Consider the following 25881-nt stretch of genomic DNA (forward strand, 5'->3'; position numbering starts at 1 on the left):
CGGCACACGCAGCGGAGTTCTATATCACCATCTCCTCCCCTTCGCCCCCGTCACCTCCTCCCTCGTCGTCGCTTTCGTCCAGATCCAAGATCGGGTACGTTAATGTGCAGGCAATCCCCCCCAGAGCATCGAGCCTCTGCCCGCTCTCGTGGTCGCTGCTCAGTATCCTCGCCTCGCCACCGTCCTCCTTGACCTTGTCCACCATGGCCACATAGCGCTTCCGCGTCGCAATGTCCATGCTCCGGAACAGCGAGTTGTTGATCAGCAGCACACCACCGCCCCGGCCCACCGCGCCCTCCATGACGGCCTTCTCCACTGGTGCCGTCCCGTACCACGCCCGCCCGTCGTCTCGCCGCAGCTTGTCAAAGAAGTCGTCCATCGCCCGCGTCTCCTTGGAGAACTTCATGTCCTTCATCGTCGCCGTCACCTCGCTGCTCTTGAGGATCTCGTTGAGGCTGTGCAGGTGGCCCGAGCTCGAGTGCACCACCGTCGCCTGCTTCGCCATTGCCTGCATGCTCTTGTCCGCCCTCCGCAGGCCCTCGTCGCCAATGTACTTTTTGAAGTCGCCCGCGACGAAGCCCGGGCTGGCCAGCAGCAGCGGCCGGGGCTTGGAGAAGTCGACGCTCCGCAGCAGTGTCGACAGCGTCTTTTCAAAGAAGCGCCGCATGCCCGAGTCCTGGTCGGAGCTGGCGGAGCGCTTCTTGGGGATGCTGCTCTCGACGCGCTGCTTGAGGATGGTGCGGTATTCTGTGATGATGCAGATGTTTGCGATGCCCTCCTGCATGACGACCGCCGCGACGGCGCCCTCCTTGTCCTGCTTCAGGGCGTCCTGCAGGGTCTCCTTGGCGACCGAGTCCCAGCCGTGCTTTTTCCATATCGTAAAGGGCCGGTGCAGCTCGAGGTCGAGGGTGTGGTACTGGCCAATGTTGACCCAGTTGTTCTCGACAATGACGGTGCCCGAGACGTGCAGGGCGGACGCGGCCGGGTCGAAAAAGGTCGAGGTGACGCGGATTGTGAGGTCGGTGTGGACGCGCTCGGAGCTGGTGCTGCCCGTCTTGGTCTCGAGGACGACCTTGCGGACGGCGTGGGCGCGGATAATGTCGTCGGTGCTGATGAGGTTGTTGGCGTGCCACATGTCCTCTGGGTCGATGGGGATCAGGCCGACGCCTTCCTCGTCGATGTCGTCGATGCTCTGCACTGCCTTGGACTTGACGAGTTGCATGGTGGCTGCTTGTTGGGCTCGAGGCCGGCGGCGTGTCTGTGTTTGCGGGTGGTGTCCTTTCTGTCCGAGAGTCGAGCCCCAATTGTCGATACGAGGTGAAGTGCTGCAGATGGGATGTTGTGACTGATTCGATACGTCTGCTCAATCCGAGGACAGGATGCCAAAGCGCGCGTGTCCCACGTGCTCTGTTGTGCTGTACGCAGAGTAAAGACAGGCCTGAATGTTTTTTTTTCTTCTCTTCTCGTGCTCAAGGCTGCAGTTGGGCGTCGGAGATGGCTTGCGACAGTGACAATGACCCCACCAGGCTGGCGACGATTCAGGGCGGAGGTCGCATAATCATGACGCAGGGGCGGGGTAGCTCCAGGCCTTACCAGCCAGGGCACTCTGTCAACAGTTTTTTATCCTTCTTGCTTGTGCAACCACCCTCCCGCAAGCACTGTTCCATGTGGTGGAGATTAGAGGTGCCCGCGATGGGGATCTTGCATGGCGTGGCCTCGGGGACCACTGTAGTCAGCGGAGCTTATATCTCCGCGCCGGGCTTTATATGGCCGGACACCGTCTGAGTTAACGATGGTGCTCGTCGTCAACCATGTCGTCGTTGGATTTGGTGCTGCTCGTGCGATCACTTTGCACGAAACATGAACGTGACGGCAGAGCTCACAGTAGCCACACCGGAGATAAGCCTCGGGGCCGGCTACCGTTGGCCATGAATCTTGCGAGCAAGCTTGGCGATGTTGGGCAATTCTGATTGCGGGTATGAGCTTCAACTTCCGACGGATCGGTGTTGCTGGCCTTGGTGATTCCCTTGCCAGTTCCATCCGCTCGAGACGGCTATCGTAAGCAGCCTCAATCGGCCGCTTTGCCTATGTCGAGGTCCTCGCATTTCCCGGTTTGCAGCTTTGCATAGCCGGCCCGCCTTTGATCGGCTATGCTCCTGGAGGCATTCGCCCCTCACCTTCGGGGTGCGTCGCGGCTTCTCTCAGCCTGCACTCGCCATCCCCAGCCTAGCCTCGACGGCACCAGGTCCCCCGTGCGGGCACATATAAACCTTCTCCTCCCTCGCGCCTTCAGCCGCTCTGTTCATGTCGACACCCACAACCTGTCTTCTTCTGCTTCCAAGATCCCTCCCGCCAGAACCGTCATCATGGCTTCCATCACCGCGCAGTCCGCCTTCAAGCTCAACAGCGGCTATGAGCTGCCCCTCGTCGGCTTTGGTGTAAGTCCTCCCACCTCTCCTCCCATGGGCAATCCGTGCCAGGCGCTAACTTGCCATTCCCCAAGGTCTACCAAATGTAAGCCCATTCATTCCATGATATGCAGTCTTGGCGGAGTCCACGGTTTGACAAGGTTGGGGATCGTGCGTACTGACCAACGTCTCTATTTTTCGCGCAACAGCCCTGCCGCCGAGGCGGAAAAGGCCACAGCCGAGGCCCTCAAGGTCGGCTACCGCCACATCGACTCGGCCGCGGCCTACAAGAACGAGGCTGCCTGCGGCGAGGCCATCCGCAAGAGCGGCGTGCCCCGCGGCGACATCTTCTACACCACCAAGATCCCCCCGGGAAAGAACATGGGCTACGAGGCAGCCAAGGCCCAGATCGACACGAGCCTCAAGGAGGCCGGCTTTGACTACCTGGACCTCGTCCTGTTCCACGCGCCCTACGGCGGCTCCGCTGTGCGCAAGCAGGTCTGGAAGGCCCTGGTCGAGGCCGTCGAGGAAGGCAAGGTCCGCTCCATCGGCGTCAGCAACTACGGCGTCCACCACCTCGACGAGCTCGAGCAGCACATCAAGGAGCTCGAGGCCGAGCGCGGGGGCCCCGGCAAGGGCGGCGTGCTCTCGGTCGTCCAGCACGAGGCCCACCCGTGGTGCGTCCGCAAAGACATTGCCGAGTGGAGCGCCAAGCGTAACGTCGCCGTCGAGGCCTACTGCCCGCTCGTGCGCGGCCAGCGCGCCGAGGACAAGACCCTCGCCAAGCTGAGCGAGAAATACGGCAAGACCTGGGCCCAGGTCCTGACCCGCTGGAGTCTGCAGAAGGGGTTTGTCCCTCTACCCAAGAGCGTCACGCCCTCGCGCATCAAGGACAACTTTGCGGTCTTTGACTTTGAGCTCACGCCCGAAGAGGTCGCCGAGCTCGAGACGGACGAGTACTCGCCGATTGCCTGGGATCCCGTCAAGAGTGGTCTCGACGACTAAGGGTGGTTTGGAGGCATAGATTGACGCTCAGTACGATGAGACGCAGGTAGCACAGCAACTTCGAGTGAACCAAGACTCCAAGAAGGCGCAGCCAATTCTACGCAGCCCTGCTCTTGTTCTCATCCAGTCACGCAGAACAAAGCCGTGAATGCAGCATCAATCAAGTACCACGTCATCAACCTTGATGTCACGCCAGCCAGGCCGACTCAGTCAAAAGCTGTGAGAAGTCTTTACGTTGCCAGGTCAGAACAAAAAAGTCGTGATGTATATTTTTGCAAGTTCCCTAAACACCGATTCTTTTGCCCATTTAAAGCAATGCCCCAATACGCCAAAGATTGCCCCGTAATTGTTGTACACGTTGAATGTTCTGCAGTCCCGCCACAGAAGAGGAAAGTCATTACACATATAAACACACCCCACACTTGCTCGTTATTACTCATAGAACCTCTCATTCCAGTCGAACTCGAGCTGCTCCACGGGCAGCGGCCACCAGCTCATCAGCGGGCCCTCGATGTGATCGACATGCTGCTCCGCTGGAAGCGCTGCGAATCCAGCAGCAGCCTTGACGGCGGCGGCACCGGGCTGCTGCAGTGCCTGCGAGCGCCGGGCCTCTGCCGCCGCCGCACTGTCGCGCTTGCGGTCCAGCACGGGCCGGACGGGTGGCATGTCGCTGCCGGGCGGGGAGCCGATGTGGTGGGTGTGGAAGTGCCGGCAGGGGCGGCTCGTGTTGGCGGTGCGTGTCACTGGGTCGCCGTTGTTGCTGCTGCCGCTACTGCTGTTGCTGTACAAGTCCTCGTCGTTGTCCTCGTCGTCGGTGGAGATGGCACACTCGTCCTCGTCGTCAGAGTGGTACTGGTAGACTGAGAAGCGGATGTTGTTGTTATTTTTGGTGCTCTTGTGACGCGGATAGTGTTTGGCGGGAGTGGCAGTGGTGTCGGCGAGGATGACGCTGGGGGCGTCGGTGTAGTAGTCGTCAAACGCACCCGCGATGGCCTCGAGGTAGTGCGCCTGGCTGGTACTTGTGCTGGTGGGTGCCTCGTCCCTGACGGGCGCGGTCTTGACGGGTGTGTAGTCCTGGACCGCGTCGTCGTCTTGGTGGAAGGACGCGACTGGGGATATCCCGTGGAAGAGATATGCAGAGATGTCGTCCTCGTTGTAGACGGAGATGATGGGGGACTCGGCCTCGTCGTCGTAGTAGTAGTGCCTGATGGCGAGGGCGGCCTTTGGGGGAGGGGTGATGGGGTCCTGGGCTTGGTGCCTGAGGATGTCTTCGAGCTGGAAGATGTCGCCTTGCATTGCAGAGGGGCTGGTGTTATTGTTCAGGATGTTGTTGATGTTGTTGTTTGTGGAGTTGGCTGATGGTGGTGTTTGTGAATGTCCATGGCGGGACCGGGACTGGCCATGATGAAGGTTGTGCCGACTTTATAAGCCATCTTCCTGTCTTGTCTAGGAGTCTTTGTCTCAGGCTTCTAAAAGTCTTGTGTGGTATTCCTGCTTCACCCGAAGAAAGCAAACCTGGGTGTGCCTGTGACCATGTTGATGCATGTGTCATCCACGATGAGCCGTTGCTCTTGCCCTTGTGGAGTTGGCAATGGGCCAATGGTGGTGGAGCCCCGGCAGCGGCCGGCGCCTGCAAATGCCCTCCAGGGCTGCCGGGCCTGCGGAGGGACGTGCTTCCAGGCGGAGACCGCTGGAGCCAGCACTGCAGGGCACTGCAACGCACGCCTTGGCAGTAGCTGACTGTGGCTCTGTCTTCTGACTAACATACCACCAGGACGCCCCTTCCGACCGCACCCGCCCGCCGGCCACACCCGATCACTCGTCACCTCATCCAACCTCTGTCGCTGCATACGCATGACGACAACGACTGTGCACATCATCACGGCTGTCTGAACAGACAACCGCACGTCGCCTCAAGTCGCCATCAGGATCTCCCGGCACTGGCAGCAGCAGTCTCTCAGACGCCACTTCAGTCGCAATTGAGTCTTAGATCCCACTTCCCCTGCTGCGTGGCAGGAAACTGGGGCCTGGCACGAACCCACGACCCTTGACGAAGACTCACGGTGCGTGGTCAGTTGCAAAGGTGCTCCGCGCATCGCGTGGTCTTCGATTATCATTACAGAGCGTCTCCCGCGCAATGGAAGGAATCAGCCATGTACACGGTTCGACTGGCAAGTCCATGCCACCTTTACGCCCCATCCGCCCATCAGGAATCACAATGACACCTTGGACACCTTGAAGCCTCCAGGAACCCGAGTCTGGAATACCCCAGCTGGGTCGTACTTAGCCGCTGCGGCACGGATCTTGTCCACATTAGCCTTGCCATACCCAGCGATGGGATCCTGGCTGCCGTAGGCATAATTCAGGTAGATCCAGTCGCTGTCCTTGCCCACGCTCTTTGCAAAAGCCTGGATCTCGTCGTACCATCCCTGAACAAGCTCTCTCGCCGTCGCCACAAGCTCAGGCTTTACCTGCAGCCAGATGATGCTCAAGATCCTCGTCTCCTGGAACTGGTCCAGACCGAGCACGTTGCCACCCCTGGCAGTGCCTTGTTGGGCGTAGGACTGCGCCAGCGGCTGGAACATAGCCACCGAGATGAAATCCTTGCTTTGCTGTTCGAACGTGGCGACCACCGCATCGTGAAGGTCGATGACTTTGTTCATTACGCGGGGGTCGTTCTTGAAAGAGAACGTAAACTCGACACAGCTGTATGGCAGAGAACGGTCAGTGAGCTCCTCCCCGGACACGCCAGAGATGGGACAAGAGACTTACTCGTATATCTCGCCAGCGAACTCGAGCTCTACGGTCAGGTCCGTGATGTTCGTCGATCGCATCGATGAAGTCAGATTCTGGATTGCGTAGAATTCCTCGTGCGGTTCGTCGTAGACCACATTATCGACGTTGACGAATGACGTGCCTACCATTGCCCAAGTGGTGTCAGCAATCCATCCGGGCTATCACAGGTGCAGGGAACAAATCGCGAATCGTCACTCACCAATCAGGGTCGACTGGACCGAGGGCTGCCACGACCAGAACAATATAGACGAGCTCGCGGTGTTCTCGTCCACCTTGTCGGCAAAGTCGCTGAAGGCGCCGATCAGAGTCTGCCGCTTGTCAAGACTGTAGTACACCGTGCCGCCCCAGAGCAGTCCAGTCTCGAACGTGTCCAGCTCAAAACTCGTCACAATGCCAAAGTTGTTTTGTCCGCCCTTCAAGGCAACCCACAGGTCCGCGTTGGTGTTCGTGTCGGCCACGACAATCTCGCCGCTGCCAAGCACAACCTCGAACCGCACCACGCCATCGCAGACCATGCCGCGCCGGGCAGAGTAGAAACTGTTGCCGCCCCCGATGATGAGCCCGCCCACACCGACAGTGGCGTCGCGCCCGCCGGCGACTGCCAGCCCCATTGGGTCGAGGTAGCGGTACACATCACCCCACTGCGCGCCGGGGCCGACTTTTGTCGTCTGGGTGCTTTCATCATAGGATACAGAGTTAAGCTTGACGAGGTCAATGGTCACGCCGTCGTGGATGTTGTTGCTACCCGCTGCGTGGTGGTGGCCCCCGCTGCGGACAGCGATCTGGCAAGCAGGCACCTCGAGCAGGGTGGTCAAACCCAAGGACACTTCAGCTGCGTCGACGGGCTGGAAGATGCAGGTTGGCTGGAGCCGCTCGTTGAGTGAGAAGAATGAGTCTTCTCGCTCAGTGTAGGCGGTGCTGTTTGGGAACAGGAGTCTGCTGCCAAGCCCGACCAGTTTGAGGCTATTGCACTGTACCAAACGTCCCTGTGTCAGCGAGAGACTAGTAAAAAAGACGAGCCGAGACAGTATTCGGTCTGAAACAGTCCTGGTGCTTACACATGGGAAAGGATCGCCAACCTCGCAGCCTAGACTGGTGGTAGCAAGGCTTGCAACTGCAAGTGCAGCCAGAGAGAACTTGAGCGGCGACATGAGGGGACGCTGGTGTTGTTTCACTTGGCCGTTGGGAGCAATTGGAGACGACAGAGATCAGGCCACACGATCTTGTACAAAAACGTGTGGAAATGGTCGCATTGGGGGTCTAGGGCAGTAAGTGGGAGGATGCACTCTTCACTCTATTCTTTTTACAGGACCCCATGAATCGCCACTGGCCCCTGGTCAAGCTGATCTCTCACCAGGAAAGACATGGGTAGTTGGAGTCAGTCCGAGGGAATCGTACGAATCAGAGCGCCGTCTCATCATGCGGACCCCAGTCAAAAAGCCCAAAAGGTTGATATGCTTAATCGCAGCTTGTCAAGGTCGACACCCGTCGACTCCGCGTCTCAGCAGAAGCAACGCCGTTGTCAGCTCGCAGGGGGGGCTGGGAAAGCCCGGTACTCTTCAGGCTGGCGACGTTGATGAAGCTAGCGGTCTGGACCCCCTTAGGTTGGCTGTGGAGGGCTTTCCATTGTTCAACTGGCTACCTTTGGTCTGGGTCCATGGATGGCCCCCAAGTTCCTGCATTGGATGCTGGCCGGCCTTCAGGAAATCAATTGACTACCAGTACCAATGTGATTTCGGCAAGATCAAGGGTCAGCGAAAGTTATATTGACCGCTAGTGGCAAATGATACTGAATATGGCAACCACTTCTGCTCTCTGTGACCTACGAATGGATGTTTTCAACAGAGATGACTGTGCAACGCATAAAGTCAGCTCTGGGTATTGATGGCTAGTCGTGGGTTGTGACCTGTCACTTCTCACAATAGAGTTTTGACGAGTGGGGCTATGGGTTCTTAGTCACAAGTCAAGACATTCGACTCGCGTTTCCGAGGACCCAAAAGGATCAGATTATACGCTCTCTCAGAGAAGCAAGGCACCTACCAAAAGAAATCACATTCCGCGCGGGTTTTCTTTGTCACCCGCATCCGCATCCTGCGAAGATGATTGTAGCCCAATCGTTCTTAGTGGCACTGAGTGCTTGAGTACACTTGGGCCTCCAGTACCCGAATTCTCGGTGGTAGGTTGACGCCGTTTCATCCAGTATTCTTCGCAGTTCCTCACATCTCTGAACATCTGGCTGGCACTCTAGCGTGCTTCAGTTCTGATCTTTTCAATTGCAGGAGGTTGCTGTCGCGGGCTGCCTGACCAAGCCGAAATAAGGGACGAACTGTATCACAATATTGGACCAATATCAGCATGAGCCGTGCTGCATCCTTCAGACGCGTTGAGAGTTGAAAGAATTTGTGCGCGCGCGCCTGTGCTCCGCCCCTGTCTGTGCTTCCGTGAAATGGCTGGACCAATTTGCGCAGTGCTTTGGGACTTTGCTGCCACGCGAGTTTTCTTTTTCTATGCGCTGGAACCGCGGCACCACCAGCCGGAGTGATCTGCATCTAGGCGCGCCTCAACGACCCGTGGCTGAGGAACTTTGAAAGGTCGGCTCCGTGAAAAGACATTCGCAAAGCACCGCAAGCCCGCAAATGAGACTGGTGCACTTTCTATATCTCGCCTGTCGACCCACATGATCCGTTGAACACAGCGTTGGTGCGATATCCATACCTAGAACGTTATTTCTCTCTCCCTCTCCCCTCCGTTGTAAGCAAACGCGTTCGTTTCTTGCTACTCCAAGGCACGGCATATCTTGTTTTGATTGTTGCACCGTCCCCACAAGCGGGACCTTGTTTGCCGCCATGAGTATCACAAACGGCGTCCTCACAATTCTGCCTGCTCCTGCTGGCTACGAAGTGGACTTTGAGCACCCACGGCGCATTGGCATTCCAGAAACCTACTGGGTAGTAGGTGTTGGAAACGCCATCTCAATTCTCTTTTTCGCGCAACGGATCTATACCAAGATTGCAATCCTTCGGAAGTTTTCCTGGGACGATGCGTTCTTCGTCCTTTCTTGGGCCTGTTGTGTTGCAGTTCAGGTGAGCAGTTGCCATGATCACTTGCTTACGCGGTTGCGTCCGACTCTCCGAGTCACTAATCAAACTTCGGGGCGTACAGGTGTTGTGTTGTCACCTCTATGGTTCCGGCTCCATGGGTGTCCATGCCTGGGAGATCCCGATTCAGAAATACTCGCAATTCTCGTTGGTGAGTTCGGACAATGTTATGTGCAACAACCAAATAGCTGTGTCCACACTGATGGGATCTGAACCTAGCTTGTCATGATATCTTCGGCTGTCTACGCACCGGGCACGTGTTTCGCGAAGCTCTCGTTGCTATGCTTCTATTACCGCCTGACTGCGATCCGCTGGTTCCGGCTTTCGACCCTCTTCATGGTCTTCTTCGTCGTCGGAGGCTACCTGGGTATCTTCTTCAGCCTGATCTTTGGCTGCAACCCTGTGCAGAAGACGTGGGACGTGACCGTCCAAGGGACATGCATCAACACAGCCGCGCTCTATATCGCGACTGCCGTCCTCGGCGTCGTGTCAGATCTCCTCCTTCTCGCGATGCCTATCCCGATAGTGCTTGGACTCCAGCTGCGGACCTTCCAGAAAGCCGGCATCATCTTGCTATTTGTCATTGGTTCGATGTGAGTTGTCTCGCCCATGCCAGCCAACCAAGTTGACGGCCTTCGAGAATTGCGAAAAAGCTCACAAACAGTACAAAATACAGGACACTCGTCACGTCCATCGTCCGCCTCGTTCTTCTGTTCCCCATGCTGGTCGACTTTGACCAGACATGGGCTGTAGTCGACCCGTTCACGTGGATCTGCGTCGAGGCCAATCTCCTCGTCGTCTGCGCGTCGCTGTGCACGCTCCGCAAGTTCGTCCTCACAATGTGCCCGCGGCTCATGACGGTGACATTCGGCTCGTCCCGCTCCACGACGACGCCTGCGAACAACAACGAAAGGTCGGCCGGGTCCTCGGCGCTCGGCGCCGCGGCCAGCTTGCGCAAGCAGCACAGGAGGTACTCTCGGTTCCACAACGATCCGCCTAAGCCTCTGCACGCATTTGTCGGCGGCGGGGACGGCGAAGACATCGAGATTCAGGCGCGGGATCCGGCACACCAGCTTCAGCCTTGGGTCAGTGACGATGAAGAAACGGAGGAGCATGATCAGAGGATCTCCCAGCCGAGGCCTGCGGCTTCGATTGACTACGGCAATCGAAGCAGGGTTTCAGGAGGCATACCGTGAAGGCCCAATACTCTAGTATCAAGTAGCCTCACTGCGAACATGGCTCATTCGTGGCTGGAGGTCACAGAGTTCCTCCCCAGGTTTCACAGGCTGCAAGCCCCGGCCTCAGACGCTGTACCCAGGGTCGGGTTGTTGCGGAGGGCAAGGAAGCGCACCGTGCACAAGATGCCGCGACAGAGAGAGATGCCCGGATCCCAGGCGGCAATGACAATGCTCACAAAACAAAAGCCCATGTGCGGTAAGGCGGGATCTGGACTCAAAGATGGCACCACAAAGGACGCTGACTGTCCACTGCAGGCTGGATCTGTCACCAGCCAGCAAGCACAGTGTCATTGGCGACGCCGCTCCAAGGGGGCACATGAGTAGTAGCACTAGAGAAGGAGGACATCAGCTGGGAAGGCTCGCCACGGAGCTGCGCAGACACGCTGCCAATGAGGAGGATGGCCAATTCAAGATGAAGGGTTATGAAAGGCGTGCTCAGAGCGCGGCAGGGGGTTATTGTAGGACCACAGGGTGAGATTAGAACCGATAAAGATCTTGTGCAGACAAGTCGCCAATCGTCGGCGGAGGCCATTCTCCTAGCCATGAGCTGTAAATGAGGCCTCGGATCCGAATAATTTGGCCTCGGCCACAGGTCTCAAGTTGAGGCAGCTGATGGAATCAGCAAGCGGCGTGCTTTTCCTCTTGCCACAGCAGCACAGGAATATGGTGCCGTTTTACTTGGGGAGGGTTCGTTTCGACTGGCTTGTAGAATTGAAAAAATCACCTTGAAAAGCATGCTCGAGTCCGTGGACTTGTAGTAAGAATCTGTTTCTTGGTGTATGTTGGCATAAAATGATGTGATAATAACAGCCGCACCGGGATTGGTTCACAGACGTGACCTTGTTTTAATGGCGGACATTTATCTCAACGCTAACAAAAATGATCACTGTGAAAGCGAGAATAGAGGAATAGAAAGAAAAGTCTTAACTACGTACGGTTCCTGCTCATTAATCCCCGACATTATTTCGCATGCAATATCTGTGAACTGCAGCATATCATCATCATCATCCAGCATATTCCGCATCGCCACTGGCTGCTCGCCATCGTCCTCCAGAACTCTGATCACGACCTTCGGTCATGGGTACCCATACCCACAGACAGTGCTATCCGAGCGAGGCAATGCCCTTGTATAGAACCTGACTGTGTATGGGGCAGCAGACCGGGTGTTTAAGCACGCACGGCACGGAAAGAGTTGCTGCGGACAAGGCCGCGCTTGGCCTTGCTCAAGCTGAGACCATCGTAAGAGTCAATGGCCGTGGTGATGGTCATGCCGAGGCTGTTGGCCTCACGCTGGAGATCCTGGGCACGAGACTCTACGAGGTCGATCAGGCTAAAGGCGATAGTCTTGAACACATTTCATTGTTAGTCAAATGGCAACGGGCACGAACTAAAGGTATGAGCCTGGAGGGTGAGGTATGAGGAGATGGTCTTACATCAACGACGCCCTCAACCTGGCGGAGGACGGCAGCGATCGGCTGGCCGACGAAAGGGATGGTGTTGAAGAGGCCGGCCTTGCCAATCAGGATGTTCAGGAGAGCCTGGTGGACGCGGACGAACTCGCGGAAGGCCTCAAAGATGGCAGTCGCATCGGCTGCAGCGGTGACGGGCTCGCTGCCTTGCATCTGGGTAATGGCGGTTGTGGCGGTCGACACAATGTCGGTAAAACCAACGATGAGGGCCTGGCGAGCATGAATATCAGCTCTCTGACTTTGGCTCAGACTTGCTACTCTGTTCAGCTGCTCTGTGTACTTACGGGAAACGGGCCCTGTCCGATGACAATCAGGGGACCATTGATGATGCTGATCTGCTGGGCCGGTCCCTGAAGAGCCATAGACTTCTGAGTGATCACCTGGATGTTGCTGACCATCTGAGCAGGCGTAAGCGCGGCCTGGACAGCATCGCTGCAAGCGGCGAGGGCGGCAACCGCAGTGCTGAGAACGGAGAAGCGCATTTTGAATCGGGTGGGAGGCAAGGGCGGGAGGAGGTGATGAATTGTATTGAAAAGGTAGTGAGGATGTGATTGCAAGTGTGATGCTGTTGTAGCTGGGCTGCTTGAAGCCAAGAGCAGGTTTGAACGGGGACAATGGCTCCTTTTATATTCATGATGGCTACGCTTTTCTTGACTCTTTTCTAAGACGCGTACTCGGGGCTGGCCAGACCGGAACTGCATGTCCAGATCGTCGCAAGGAACGGCCCAGTGTACTTCCGCACCCCCCTGGGGGGCATCTGAGATTATCCTGTCACACACCTCACGATCGTTGCGAAGGCTGCGATCACGGTGGCTAGGTTTGAGCGTTGGAAATCGAGCACTCTGGCATACATCATCGCATGGTGTTGGATGGAGGAGAAGGAGGCCTGCCGCCTGGGCATCTTCTGCGCTACGGCAGTACTATCGATGCGTGGGCCAAGCATTGCTACCCAAACCCGGTGAGCACCTTTGTGACTGGACCATGTCCCACAAGAGAAAAAAACATCACCGGCTCGTGGACTTGCCGGAGGAAAAGCAGCGCCAAGACCAGTCACCGAGGACGCCCAAGACGTCAGGACGATCGTGGTCCACAGCTACACCCCCCAAGACAGTATAGTACATCGGACCCGTTTTCTTCACCAGCCTGATGGACTATGGGGCTACGACATGCCACGCACGCGGCCTGCGGCACTTGAGCAGGCTAGCAGCCTGCATTGCCTGCAACGGGAAAGCGCACAGACATGAAGAGCGTTGACGCCAAGGGCCGTGCGACGATGAATTCGCTTGAGGTCTAGCCTGCCTTGCGCGGTGTGGGTTGTGCTGGAGCGACAGGCGGAATGGCCCGTGCCGGGTCGATAGTAGTGCAGATCAGGTCCACTGATACTCATTCTGACCCTTGCCTAGCTGTCGCTAGCTCCAGGGCACTTGAGAAGCCGGAAGGCTATTCCCTGGGTAGTGTTATGCTTATTGGCAGTAGAGTGTGACCCCGCAAGCGAAAGGCGATGATCAGCCAGCACAGAGTACGTTCATTGGCGCTTGACAATTTATTGTATTGAGTGGAGCAGTTGAGCTTGTGTGCAGTGTGCGAGGCTGACAACCCACACGTCTGGTTTGTGTCTGACGAGCTTGTTGATCTAGACCGACATGCCTGATTTGTCACGTTATAGAGAACCACGCACAGTGTGATCTTGTCTAGCGGCTGAGCTTTGTCAAGCGATCTCCAAGGCTACTGTCTCGTGGCTCACCGAGAATCACGTATGCATTTGCTGGAGAAACATTTGTCTATTGCATTCAGACACCTGAACTACGAAGAAGGCCTCCTAGGGGCCAACTGGGCAAATCGCCCACCATGACCTCTGGGACGACCCTCGTGCTAGATCTGCCAGGCTGATGCCAGACTTTCCGGAATGGCACAAGGATCGGCACACCGACTAGCTGTTGCCGGCAACTCTTATAACTACTATGAGGATCACCAGGTGGAGGGTCCAAATGTCTCGCCCTTTGGCACGGTCTTGCGAATAGCCGTCCCCATGGCGTCCTGCTCCGTGCAAAGTCACGCGACGTCAGTATGCTATGCTTACAAATGGCATGTAGGTCAACACTTACCAGAGTCTCAAACACGGTGACGTTGCCCCACCACTCGGGGAGAGGAGTGCCCGGCAGCGAAAAAGCGAAGAAGATGACGAGTGTGCACAAAACGAGACCGACATCGAGGCCCGCTGCCGTGATGTAGTTGTACTTGGTCCACCAGCCGTTCCACCGGCGGCGGATGTACCAGTTGAAGACCAAGCCAACCACAGCCCAGGTCGAGAAGTTGAGTGGCGTCGCAGGCGGCAGCCAGGCCATCGCTCCAAGCATGACAGGCGCATGCAGGTAGCGGGCAATCGACTTGGGGAATCGGCGAGCGGCAAAGTAGAAGACGACGGGGAGCAGGGCTCCAAGCAGCCAGAAGAAGTGGATCTTCTCGTAGAGCGTGCCAGCCCCCAAGAATTTCTGAGGTCCGATCACACCCCATACAATACTGGAGGAGAAGAAAGTGCTACCGTTGGGGCAGGTAAAGTTGCTGGGCTGGTCAGGCTCGCAGATTCCAGGGATGTTGCCAAATGCCCAGTTCTAATGTCCATAGTTAGCTAAGATGCCGGGCAATTGAATGTCCCATAAGGAAAAGCAAATAAAGTTTACTTACCATGACAGCAATCTGGACAAAGCATTGCCAGATGGCAGCCGCGATCTGGCAGAAGAAAGTGGTCCTCGGTGGCACTTTCATGTAGTGCGCAAACTTGAGGTCTCCGCTGAAAACTTGAGCCTGGCCGAGGACAATGGTGCTGAACACCTTGAACAGCATGTTGGCGATGGGGCGGCCAGGAAAGATGAAACCTCCCAAGAAGGGAGAGAGCACGTTGAGGGAAACAAGGATGTTCGTCATGCCAAAGATCATGCTCAGTGGGATGATGAAGACGAAGGCAATGAGACAGGACACGAGGAAGCCCCACCACGGCAGCTGTGTCGGGTACGCGAGGACGGTCGCCAGGCCAAAAGCCATGGCGCACAGCCAGACACACGCATACCACCAGTCGGGCGCTTCTTTGTACTTGTTCATCATCGTCATGTGCACATCGGGTTCTTGATTGCGCGCCGCCTTGAGGCGATACCAAATCTCCCCGCTGTGGTTGAGCGCCGTGTGTACCAGCGCGGCCATGAGAGTGGCGAACGACAGGCCGTAGTTGAGGAAGAATGTGGGCGTCAGGAACAAGGGAGAATATTCGTGGTATGCTGTCTCGTTCAACGTGAACTCCGGCGTAAGGATCTTGGCGACCTGGTAGCGGTGGCCGGTATTGTCGTAAGTCCGCGAGGTATTGATGGGGAGATAGTCGGAGAAGAGGGCTCCAGTGTATGAGATGCCAATGGTTGGGATGATGACAAAAATGCCCAGGCCAATCAAGCAGTTGAAGTGAGAGTGCCACGGTGAAAGCAGCGGGTTCTGCAAGTAGGCCGAGATGTATGTCCAGTCAAAGGTGAGGGGGATGAGCGAGAGCCCCGTCACTCCTCCAAACAGCTGGTTGATGACGACATTGTCTGGTCTGATCCAGGTGACGAAGGCGAAGACGGACAGACCCTGCCACAAGACGCCTGGTAGCCAGTAGTAGGCAAAAGAGGCCATGCCCAGGTAGCAGAACCAACGGTATGGTGACATTTTCCACGAGCTCGAGGTGGCCTCGGCAATCTCGTCGGCCTTGCGCTTGTCGTGGATGGTGTACAAGAGCGAGGTCGTGGCGAACTGGCCGGGCCATACCATGGCGGCGGGCCAGACTAGGAACCGCCTGAACATGCCCGACATGGCGATTCCAATGATCTGACTGCTCAGGGTGAACATGAGGGCAAAGCCCCACCCAAGACTGTGGTTGTACAAGGACGGCGCTTGCAGTGCTTCGAGCGCATTCGTCGAGTAGGGGTAGTCAGCCGTGATCTTGGCCATCAGCGTAATGACTGCGTGCTCCTTGATGCTGAAAGGACCCGGGTTGAGCAACCACTGAACACCAAACGTGTTGAACTTGCGTGTTGGCAGCACCTTCGCGAACAGTATGCCGACAGGGTACGTGATGAGAATGACCACGACAGCCGGAATAGAGATGGCAGGGCTCCTCATGCTGAGAAACATGTTGATTCCGGAGACGGCCGTGACGAACATCATGCCAATGATCCAAGCGCGAATCGTGTTGGCATATTCCTCATTGTCGATCTCTCGGACGGCGGCGCGCACTTCTTCGTACGGCGACGAGTTTGCGAACTCCTTTTGGACCTCAGCGTTGATGTCGGCTTCGTCAGCCCGCGCGGCCACAGTGATCTCGTCAACCTTCTCAATTGGCAAGTTTGGGTCCCACTGATGGGCCTTGCGCAGTTTCTCGACATCGTCGTGGGCTTGCTTTGCCGCCACCTCGGCCGGGGCTGAGGTGGGCCGCTCGTCCGAGCTTTGAGACACGACGTCAGGCCCCATCTTGACCTTTGAACGAGGGCGCAAGTGATTCTGGACCCAAGGCGGTTGAGAAGAGAAGGACAAGAGAAAGAGCGCCGAGACGGGGCCCACGCACAAGGAAATAGAACGGTGTAAGTCCCCTCACCACAAGCCAGATAACAGTTAGTACTACGCGAACAGGGACTGGCCAGGAGATCAGCACCAAGAGATATCGTATCACAGCTGGGGTCCGGCTCCCCTCCGAAGATAGCCGGACCCTTGGAGAGCGAAGCTTTTGCATTGGCCAAGGGAGCTATGACAAGAGTGGATAATCGTGGATTCCCCCGCACGTCCGGGCACTTTGAAGTGCCATCCGTGCAGCATGTAACAGGAAGGTGGCACCAAGAGTGGATATGTCCCTTGGAGAGCACCAGGGTAGGGGTCCGGGATCGACCGCCTTGCTGATAATGGCAAAAGTGTCGTTTGGAACAACCGACTGCTGTCCCGACGCAGCGGATATGGGCACTTTTTTGCGCAATGATAGGCAGATGGCTACTTCCATATGGCGAGTGCTCTATTGGCCGGGAAGAACTAGAGACAAAGTGCAAAACGAATGTTCTTAGGACGTCAACACGCATGCCCAGCCAGCAGGGTGCGGTGAGATGTCATCCTAAAGAGACAACCAACACAACCAATCGTCATCCAAAGGCGTCTCTGTCGTTCACAGCTTGCTATCACAACACCTCATTGTTATCTGATAAGCTCCATGTTGGTTGCATCAGATGTCACCCTGGCCAAGACAAAGAAGATGAGATACTCGTAAGAGGCCAAGCCGTCACAAGTCCTATCGCCAATCGTTACCGTGACGTGACCGACCCAACTAGCATACATCCAGAACCTGGGAACTGCAGATTGGGTGTGCTTTACGCATTCAGAGCGTTTCGTCTCTCAATAATAAGCGTCAGCGCTGGGTGATGCCAGCAACGGGGCTTGTGTGATGTTGTTTCCAAGTGGGCGGACGTGATGGTTGTTGACACTGCCCGTGCGAAGGGTCTTGGCATCGCAAGTCACCTAAGCGCAGATGTACTTTCATGGTTTTGCGTCAGGATATCTACCGACGGCTCTCTAGGATCCGGGACACTTGGGGGGCGAGTACCAGACGCTGAATGATTCATTGAGGCAGGGATTTCCCTGTCCTGATGCACAGCTTCAATTGATAGTGCATGGCCTCGAGAACTGAATACATAGAGCTGTCGACGAACTCTATCATGGTATGCGGTGCTGGCGAATGTCAACAGTGTGCCATCCGCCTGAACTTCAACCGTAACCGCGGCATCGAGCAGGGAGCTGGCCCTTCCAGCACCAGAGCATTGTCCTTGGTACGGCCTGGTATCCTGCATAGTCACCTGCGCAAGGAGTGATGAGATGCTGACGAGGTTGAGAACGAACCGTTGGTGGATCGTTTCGGGCTGGAAACTATGCCGCGAGGCCGGCCTAGTCCAGGACTGGGGCTCTCACAGCCACATGGCGGCAGTAAGCGACCCAATCTTTGCACCCGGGGGGGACAGCCGACCAGTATCCGCTCCACCAGACGCCCTGTCCCGCTGTGGCTGAAGGTCCGGGCCGCCTCCGGGTATCCCGCGCATGCAAATCGCCGTGTTTCTCAGGCGGCGGCCGGTCTATGCAGGGTGCCACAAGCGCCTTGCCCTGTGTGAAGATGCCACAAAACGGACCTATGAGAAGTCCCAGCAGGCATTCAACCGCGAACACGATGCCATGGGCCGTGACACAGCGATTCTCTGCGCGCCTCGAGGTCGTACTGCGCATTCATCACCTGCAACATGTTCCTCGTACTTTCTGACACGCTGGCAGCTCACTACAACCCTTGCCACCACACTGCAGATCATGCTAGATGCCAGTAGCCAGTTACGGCCAAGTCATTGGGATGACGGCGTGCTGCATGTCGCCGTCAAAGATCTCGGGCGAGCTGTCATGAATCGAGTGCTATAGAAGAGAAGCAAGCACCCGGAACTTCAACGATACGAAAACCTCGATAGCCTCGCTGCACAATGCGGCCAGCCAGTGGACGATAATTCAGACTTCACGAGCAGCATTCAGAGGATGAGAGCATTGGGTAAATGTCTGTAAGGCCTATCAGCTGTAAAGAAAATTTCCCCAGATGAAATGCGCAAGCCTCCGCTTCCCCGCACTTTCAACCCCAGAAATCGATCTGCGAGCTTCGGCAAGAATGCACGGGCGACCCAATGACCCCAACACTAAGCGGCAGGCCGAGGCACTTTCAGTGCCCCTCACATACCTCTAGAGAACTCGTGGACCAGCCACGGCGGTGGTGAAGAAGTGCTCTTTGGTTCTGTTGACACATGTCCACTTGTTACCTCCGCCACAGCGGACATACATCATGGACACGATAATCGAATCGGCGAAACAGGTGACGGTCGAGTTCCTCAGGAAAGCTTTAGGCGTTCCCGGCGTTGTTTCCTTCAGCACCACGCGAATTGGCACTGGTCTTGTTGGCGAGTGCCATCGCATCGAGCTACAACATGACACTACTCATCTGTCTGACGGTGCCCTCAACCATTTACCGAAATCTGTGATCCTCAAGATTGCATCGCAGGATCCGAGGTCACGTGCCAGCGGTCTGTCCCTGGGCATATACGAGCACGAAGTCCGCTTCTACAAGGAAGTCGCCCCGCATCTGAAGGATATGGTCAACACGGTGGCGAAATGCTACTACGGCACCATCGACCAGTCTACAGGCGCCTTCACCCTCTTGCTGGAGGATGCCGGACCAGATGCAGAGCCTGGTGACGACATCACGGCAGCCTCGCGAGAACAGGCGGATGTAGCATTATACGAGCTGGGCAGGCTCCACGCAGCACTGATCATGGACTCGTCCAACAAGGAATGGCTGGTACGCGAACCTCCGATTTCGCCGGCACTCTTCCGCCAGCTCTTCACGAGCTTCAGCAGTGTATACAAGACTCAGATGGATCCGCGACACTTTGAGGTCTGTGAGAAACTTGTGGCCGGGTTTGGCGGCCTAATCACGTCGCTCAAGGAGCCCGGCTATTGCACCATGGCCATTACCCACGGCGACTACCGGTTCGATAATATGTTGTTCATGTCCGGTGCTCGCCGTCTTATGGTGGTTGACTGGCAATGCGTCACAGCCGGGCCCGTTCTCGGGGACGTGACATATTTCCTCGGCTGCTCCATCAAGACGGAGGACCGGCGCGAGTGGCAGCCTGAACTCTTGGAGACCTACTGCAGGGGACTTGAGGACGTTGCGGGAGAGACGGTGCTGACAGTCGACGACTGTCTCAGAGAGCTGCGAGTCAACGCCTTCTTCGGCGTCATTATGGCGATTGTCAGCAGCATCCAAGCCGGTCGGACAGATCGTGGTGATCGGATGTTCATGACCATGCTCGCACGCCACTGCGAGCTGGTTTTTGACCTGGACGCCATGGCCCTGCTCCAGGAAGCAGACGCCGAGGATATGACACCACTGCAGCCAACCACAGAGGACGAGAGACAACACACGCCGGGTATTGAAAAGGACTGGAACGAGAGTTGGTACTTTGACTTTGTGGATCAAGAGCAGGGAGTTGCTGGCTGGGTGCGCATGGGTCTTGTTCCAAACCGGGATGGCAACTGGTACCACGCGACACTGACAAGAGATGGGAAGCCGACAATTGTGATTTCCGAGTTTCTTGCCCCACAACCCCAGGACAATCTACACCTCCACACAGATAACGTCGACGCCACACATCAAGTCATGAAACCACTGGAGCAGTTCAGGCTGACTTTGAAGGGGAGAGGTCACTATCACAACAATCAAGCATTCTTTGACGCGAGCGAGGAAGCTACGACACTGGGACTTGACCTGTCCTTTGCCACGGATGGTGTCCCTTACCGCTACAGAATCACTACCAGATACGAGATCCCGTGCAAGGTGTCGGGGACGGTTACACTGGACGATGGCAGCATCATTACCCTCCATGACGTGCCTGGCCAAAGAGACCACTCGTTTGGTGTGCGTGACTGGTGGTCGATGGACTGGGTGTGGGCCTCGTTCCACCTCGACAACGGCCAACACTTCCACGCGACCGATTTACGGCTTCCCGAGGTGCCGCGCATCGGCATGGGCTACTCCCAGCGTGGCGGCAGCGCCTGCGAGATTGAGAAATTGTCCTGCGCCGAGACCAAGGACGTCGCTGGTCTTGTGACATCCATGACCATGATGGTCAAGTTGCATGGCTCAGATGAAGACATCCTCGTTAAAGTTACACCAAAGAGCCACACGGCTCTCAAGCTACCGAGCCCGGATACGCGAGTGGCCCTTTTCGACCGAGCGTGGGCCGAAGTCGAGCTACAGACTGGGGAGAGAGGAGTGGGCTGGTTCGAGTGGAACCATAATCCGACTGTAGGAGGGGAGCTGGTTACGGACTAATTTCATTCAAGGCGTAACAAACACTTTGCGATGAAAGGGATGAGCTTATATTGCAGACTGGCTTACACACAAGCGGGTAAGCGACAGCCATTTAGTGTACTTTGTGCATCTGAGGCTATCTACACCGAGATCCCTCGTGTTGTGAAGACCACATGTCGACTCCGTGTCTCCACCCGTGATCCAGCCATCAATACACAATGCTGACAGGGGTCTTGACGTACGGCGCAAGGGAAGTTGAGCCATTCATCTTCTGGTAAATAGCCTGGACAAATGCCTTGGCACTGTAGTCCGCTCCGTTGGGGCTGGTGTGGGTGTGGTCCTTGGGGTAGAAGGCGTTGACGGCAGAGTTTCCGAGCTTGCGGTACATCTTGCTGACGGCCTGGAAGTGGTCGACGAAAGTGACGCTGGAGCTCGCCAGAGCCTTGGTGGCAACTTGCTGGTAGCCGACGAAACGGGGAGCGCCATCTCCGTACACGCCCCCTTCCCACTGGTTGTTTGGAGTCTGCGAGCTGAGGATGACGGTAGCACCCTTGGCCAGCATCAACTTCGACGCTTGGACGACGTAGAAGACGAATGTGTAGACGACCTCTCCAGTCTTGTCAGAGATGCACGTCTCAGTGCCCTGGCCGGGGCAGTCGGATCGGCCATTGTCGTTCTTGTTGGGAGATCCACCGTCGTTGTGCCCAAACTCAATGACAACAATGTCGCCAGCTTTGACAGAGTTCGCCACGGCCTGGAAACGACCTTCGTTCCAGTAGGAGCGCGCCGAGCGCCCGCCGATAGCCGAGTTGACGACGGGAACATTGAGATACTTGCTGAGGTAGGGGCCCCAGCCGTCAGTGGAGCCATCGTTTGCACCCCGAAGCGCCATGGTGCTGTCACCACACAGGTATACAGTCGGGCCGGCGCGAGGTGCGACCTCGACAGGTGCTGGAGCGGGAGCGGCCGAGACCTGGGTGGCGCTCCAAAGTAGTGCTGAGACAGCTGGCAGGAACTTCATTTTGGCTGTCAAGGCTTGGTGTTTTGTGATGGATCGTTGCTGCTCAGTTGCTCAAGTGCTCAGGTCAAAGTGGGCTGGCGCGTGTTTCCTCAACCCAGCTGCAGGATTTGTGGCTCACGGACTTCTTATACTACGATGAACTCTCGCGAAACACAGCGACTGGAAATGGAAGGTCCTCCGCCGAGCTTGCGGGTTGCATTGACAACCAGTGATACCCTCGATGCTCTTAGACTCGAATAGGTACGGAGATGCCATGCCGAGGATCCACAGTGGCCCGGCGATGTACCCTGACAAGCATTGCCGAGTCTGCTTGGAACATTTCCGCCAGTGAGGCGTCAAAGATACAGCTCTGCCAAGCCATGGCAGCAGCACGGAGTACAGGGCTATATCCCGCGTGCCACGCTGTCCCAGCGCTCTTTTTACTGGCGGTCTTGGGGAGCTGTTGAAGGACTGTAGATGAGTGTTCGTGTCCACCGAGCTCAATGCTAGAAATTGCAGAGTGATTCTCGAACGCGACCGAGAACTTCGTGCTACTATCGATACACTACGCACCCTACTCTGGCCAATTTGGACTTTTCGGGGCCTCTCGTTTCCCACCCCAAGAGCGGCGACATATCGCCATGGCGAGGCCATGGAGGTCTACAGTTACCTGGCGTGGTCCTGCGGGGAACCCCTCCCACCACCACACCTACGCAAGCGCGCGAATCAGCCCCATTGTGCAGGCCGAGGCTGGAGCTCCTTGATGCTTGAGGGCCCTCGTGAAACATCGCGATGGCCTTCTTTTGACACTGCTGGCGGTGTCTACGACGGCGCGAGTTGCACCGACCTCGATGCGACAGTCTAGGGAGCCCCGACATCTGCTCTGTTGTGGCAACAAGCTTGCGAGGGCATGCTCCGTCACAAGCCTGAGCAGAGGTAGCTGAGGATTCTTGGATCGTTGTTGTCAAGCAGGGAAAAGAGCAGCAGGATGTAGCGGTGATGAATGTCCTTGCAGGGAGGCTTAATGCAACTGGCGGAGAATAGGGCGATGCTGCATAACTCCGGCATCCATGTGAAGTGTTCCATGTGCAGCCCACAAGCAGCAGCGATCAGCCCCTGGATCCCACGTGCGGCCACTTGCACAATACTCCGGAAAGCCCGGCGGGGGCCAGCAGAGTCAGCAAAGCTAGGGCACGCTACGCACTCCACAGTCGGCCATTACTGTACCCAGTCTCTGAATAGACGGCCCCAGCGAATAGGCTGAGCCTGTCCGATCGACCACTCACAGCACTAGCAGGTTGGAAAGGGCTGGCGGCCAATGAGAGATGATCATGTCGCCAGGAACAGCGCCCCAGACCAGAGGCTCTCTCCATCAGGCCTAGAGCAGCCAATCCTCACTTACTCACACGCTCACTATGCACATCGAGCACGCAAGCACTACTGCTCCTGCACGGCGGGGCCGTGGGTTGCGTTCCTAGCATCTCCATCCCTGTCGTATCAGGTTCTCATGATGCCAATGTTCAATTAGACTATTTCTAGCGTGCCCAGACAACGGCCACCACCCCGGATGACTGTGCATGATGGGCCTGTGGTCTCGGCGTCCAATCTGCAATTGTCTTTATAGCTCGAGGCGACGGCCTTTTCCCTCAGCCCAGGACTTGAAACCATCACAACAAGCTTAAAACCCAAAGGCCTAGTCGTGACCGGCAAGATCTCATCAGGCTACCAGAGCACGGTTGCAGCCATCTCCAGTCAGGGCTCCCCACGATCAACAAACAGCAAAAACAAAACAACCCCAGCTTCACCATGGGTCTCTTCAAGAAGGGCGAGTCGAGCCCGAACTCGATCACGCTGGCGCAGCGCCTCAAGCTCTTCACATGGCCGGTTGCCCTTGGCACCGTCATCTGCAGTTTGGCCATGTTCAACTTTGGCTACGACATGCTCGTCTTCGGCGGTGTCTCGGCCATGCCTTTCTTCAACCGCAAGTTTGGTGTGTGCAACGGCCAAGGCGTGTGCATGCTCACCCAGGGCACATTGGCCATCATGAACTCCACCCCTTGGCTCGGAAAGCTGGTTGGTATCTGGATCGCTGCACCTATCGCCCGCTGGGCGGGTCGCAAGCCCGTGTTCGCCGTCATCATCGTCTCTTCGTGGATTGGTGTTGCGCTCCAGATCTCGGCGACTACGGCGATCCAGTTCACCATTGGTCGCGTCATCTGCTATGGCATGACGGGAATTTGCGCCTCGGTCCTCCCCATGTACATTGCCGAGACCGCCCCTGCCCAGCTTCGTGGGTTTCTTGTTGCTCAGATGCACCTCCAGATCGCTTTGGGCCAGATCGTCGCCTCTGCGGTTAATGTGTCGACCTCCAAGCTCCGCAGTCAGGCCTCGTGGATGATCCCGATCGGTAAGCCATTTCTTCATGCAGTGGAGCTCAGCTGAAAAGAGAGGATGCTAACACGCGGACCAAGGCATGCAATTCCTGATGCCGACGCTCATGGCCTTTGGTTATTTCTGGCTGGTCGAATCGCCACGCTGGTTGCTTTCCCAGGGCCGCGAGGAGCAAGCCACCATTGCTCTGAAGAAGCTTCGCGGCCGCTTTGGCAACGAGGAGAACATCCGTGAGGAGTTGGTCCAGCTTACTAAGGGAGACCTCAACCAGGTCAAGGGGCCGTGGAAGGAGGTATTCCAGGGCACCAACCTGGTAAGTCACGTCTTTCATACATTTTTGATCATTTACATGTCGTGCTAACGAATGAAATTCCGCAGCGCCGGACCTTCATCTCGACCATCGGCATGGCTGGCCAGCAGATTACTGGACAGGCCTTCATCTCGCAGTACGGCATCATCTTCTACACGAGAATGGGATTCACCAACGCCTACGAGCTCGGCACTATCGGCCATGCCATTGCACTTGTGGTGTCTCTCTTTGCCGCGTTTGTTGTTGACAGCATGGGACGTCGGCCGCTGCTCATTACTGGTGGTGCGGGACAGGCTGTCTTCCTCTTCATGGTCGGTGCCGTCGCCTGCGTTGCCAACCCAAGCTGGCCGGTCAAGTATCTCTCAGTGGTTGGCTTCATTCTCTGGGGCATCTGTTTTGCTCTCTCGTGGGCCCCGCTCTCGTACATTATTCTCTCCGAGGCGACCTCGATCAGGGTCATTGAGAAGACCAACCTCTTCTCCGTCTCCATCTCGACTCTGATCGCACTAGCGATCTCCGCCTCCACCCCTGCTCTCATGACCAGCATCGGCGGCAAGATCGGCTTCATCTACGGCGGTCTCGCTATCATGATGGCGGTCTTGGCCTACATCGTGATCCCCGAGATGAAGGGCAAGAGCCTCGAGGAGCTCGACATCCTCTTCAAGCGCCGCACTCCCACGCGCGAGTTCAAAAACGCCATCGTCGACGTCGTGAGTGCGAGCTCGAGCTTCATCGGCGACAGCGAGAGCGAGCGCAAGAACTCGGCCAGCGCCGTCTAGGATTATCAACCTGATTCTGCGCATACCGCTTGTCTTTCAGGGTCTGGGACGGGGGCAAGGGGAAGAGTGTAGCTTGTTTACCCCAGAGCCGCCCAACTCTTTTGTCGGTAAGGATACCCTAGCGCCTGCGTGGATTTTGTTGTTGGGACCTACGCATTCATCGGCGTTGGCTTGTGGTTTCCATTTTTTCCTTTTATCAATGCATCTAGGGAGTATTGGCATTGCTTGAGTCCGTTTGCTGGTCATGCGCATGCAAAATAGTATGCAGGGATTATTACATCCTTATAGATTCAATGTCGGGAATTTTATTACATGTTCTTTTCTCAATCCATTTTTACCATATGATTCTATGGGCGGGCACTGGTCACAACGACAGTGAACCCACGATGATTCATGCATTGCGTGCAGAAGTGCATTGGCGTTGCGTTTGCGATAACCAGGATAGTGATGGGGCTTGAGTTCACGATCCAAGGCTGGGGTATTCC

The 25881-nt window shown here is 56.5% G+C and overlaps 10 protein-coding genes across 10 annotated transcripts; 4 read left to right on the forward strand and 6 right to left on the reverse strand.

The window, feature by feature from the left end:
* Positions 1–19: 19 nt before the first annotated feature.
* B0I36DRAFT_234025 (uncharacterized protein) lies at positions 20–1222 on the reverse strand (the record flags this gene model as incomplete). Its single annotated transcript, XM_046149265.1, has 1 exon — positions 20–1222. The coding sequence occupies one exon, from the start codon at positions 1220–1222 to the stop codon at positions 20–22; it is 1203 nt and encodes a 400-aa protein (XP_046019654.1).
* Positions 1223–2366: 1144 nt separating this feature from the next.
* Positions 2367–3413, forward strand: B0I36DRAFT_232642 (aldo-keto reductase-like protein; the record flags this gene model as incomplete). The annotated part of the gene is made up of 3 exons (XM_046149157.1): positions 2367–2438; positions 2504–2514; positions 2618–3413. The coding sequence occupies 3 exons, from the start codon at positions 2367–2369 to the stop codon at positions 3411–3413; spliced, it is 879 nt and encodes a 292-aa protein (XP_046019655.1).
* Positions 3414–3656: 243 nt separating this feature from the next.
* Positions 3657–4990, reverse strand: B0I36DRAFT_313103 (uncharacterized protein; the record flags this gene model as incomplete). The annotated part of the gene is made up of 1 exon (XM_046152586.1): positions 3657–4990. A coding segment is annotated over exon 1 (860 nt), but the record flags the coding sequence as incomplete, so codon positions are not given.
* Positions 4991–5545: 555 nt separating this feature from the next.
* On the reverse strand, positions 5546–7360 carry B0I36DRAFT_392705 (uncharacterized protein; the record flags this gene model as incomplete). Its single annotated transcript, XM_046161441.1, has 3 exons — positions 5546–6148; positions 6218–6330; positions 6409–7360. 3 exons carry the CDS (start codon positions 7358–7360, stop codon positions 5627–5629), a joined length of 1587 nt encoding a protein of 528 aa, XP_046019657.1. The 3' UTR covers positions 5546–5626.
* A 1695-nt stretch (positions 7361–9055) lies between these two features.
* On the forward strand, positions 9056–10164 carry B0I36DRAFT_205490 (uncharacterized protein; the record flags this gene model as incomplete). The annotated part of the gene is made up of 4 exons (XM_046148830.1): positions 9056–9292; positions 9372–9458; positions 9527–9900; positions 9984–10164. Coding segments are annotated over 4 exons (879 nt in total), but the record flags the coding sequence as incomplete, so codon positions are not given.
* A 1387-nt stretch (positions 10165–11551) lies between these two features.
* B0I36DRAFT_392709 (UVI-1 protein) lies at positions 11552–12580 on the reverse strand. Its single transcript, XM_046161442.1, has 3 exons — positions 12299–12580; positions 11979–12224; positions 11552–11889 (listed from the first exon to the last, which is right to left on the reverse strand). Exons 1-3 carry the CDS (start codon positions 12494–12496, stop codon positions 11713–11715), a joined length of 621 nt encoding a protein of 206 aa, XP_046019659.1. The 5' UTR covers positions 12497–12580; the 3' UTR covers positions 11552–11712.
* Positions 12581–13757: 1177 nt separating this feature from the next.
* B0I36DRAFT_420179 (small oligopeptide transporter) lies at positions 13758–16592 on the reverse strand. The gene is made up of 3 exons (XM_046162152.1): positions 14700–16592; positions 14120–14626; positions 13758–14051 (listed from the first exon to the last, which is right to left on the reverse strand). Exons 1-3 carry the CDS (start codon positions 16506–16508, stop codon positions 13983–13985), a joined length of 2385 nt encoding a protein of 794 aa, XP_046019660.1. The 5' UTR covers positions 16509–16592; the 3' UTR covers positions 13758–13982.
* Positions 16593–19733: 3141 nt separating this feature from the next.
* B0I36DRAFT_313106 (uncharacterized protein) lies at positions 19734–20962 on the forward strand. Its single transcript, XM_046152587.1, has one exon. It carries the CDS (start codon positions 19846–19848, stop codon positions 20935–20937), a length of 1092 nt encoding a protein of 363 aa, XP_046019661.1. The 5' UTR covers positions 19734–19845; the 3' UTR covers positions 20938–20962.
* B0I36DRAFT_313107 (SGNH hydrolase-type esterase domain-containing protein) lies at positions 20963–22021 on the reverse strand. Its single transcript, XM_046152588.1, has one exon. The coding sequence runs from the start codon at positions 21935–21937 to the stop codon at positions 21125–21127; it is 813 nt and encodes a 270-aa protein (XP_046019662.1). The 5' UTR covers positions 21938–22021; the 3' UTR covers positions 20963–21124.
* Positions 22022–23833: 1812 nt separating this feature from the next.
* Positions 23834–25625, forward strand: B0I36DRAFT_371751 (general substrate transporter; the record flags this gene model as incomplete). The annotated part of the gene is made up of 4 exons (XM_046160041.1): positions 23834–24323; positions 24388–24620; positions 24686–25327; positions 25485–25625. 4 exons carry the CDS (start codon positions 23834–23836, stop codon positions 25623–25625), a joined length of 1506 nt encoding a protein of 501 aa, XP_046019663.1.
* Between the last annotated feature and the right edge of the window lie 256 nt (positions 25626–25881).

Source organism: Microdochium trichocladiopsis (genome assembly GCF_020744255.1).
Source record: "Microdochium trichocladiopsis strain MPI-CAGE-CH-0230 chromosome Unknown B0I36scaffold_1, whole genome shotgun sequence".
NCBI lineage: Eukaryota > Fungi > Ascomycota > Sordariomycetes > Xylariales > Microdochiaceae > Microdochium > Microdochium trichocladiopsis.

Bases quoted from the DNA above. Each gene is read 5' to 3' on its own strand.
- B0I36DRAFT_392709 (XM_046161442.1), bottom strand. From the start codon at position 12,496: ATGCGCTTCTCCGTTCTCAGCACTGCGGTTGCCGCCCTCGCCGCTTGC. The intron at 12,225-12,298 runs GTAAGTACACAG...CATGCTCGCCAG, and splicing joins TCGGACAGGGCCCGTTTCCC to GCCCTCATCGTTGGTTTTAC. The intron at 11,890-11,978 runs GTAAGACCATCT...AATGTGTTCAAG, and splicing joins AGGTTGAGGGCGTCGTTGAT to ACTATCGCCTTTAGCCTGAT.
- B0I36DRAFT_420179 (XM_046162152.1), bottom strand. From the start codon at position 16,508: ATGGGGCCTGACGTCGTGTCTCAAAGCTCGGACGAGCGGCCCACCTCA. The intron at 14,627-14,699 runs GTAAGTAAACTT...TATGGACATTAG, and splicing joins TTGTCCAGATTGCTGTCATG to AACTGGGCATTTGGCAACAT. The intron at 14,052-14,119 runs GTAAGTGTTGAC...TGCACGGAGCAG, and splicing joins TCACCGTGTTTGAGACTCTG to GACGCCATGGGGACGGCTAT.
- B0I36DRAFT_313106 (XM_046152587.1), top strand. From the start codon at position 19,846: ATGGCGATTGTCAGCAGCATCCAAGCCGGTCGGACAGATCGTGGTGAT.
- B0I36DRAFT_313107 (XM_046152588.1), bottom strand. From the start codon at position 21,937: ATGAAGTTCCTGCCAGCTGTCTCAGCACTACTTTGGAGCGCCACCCAG.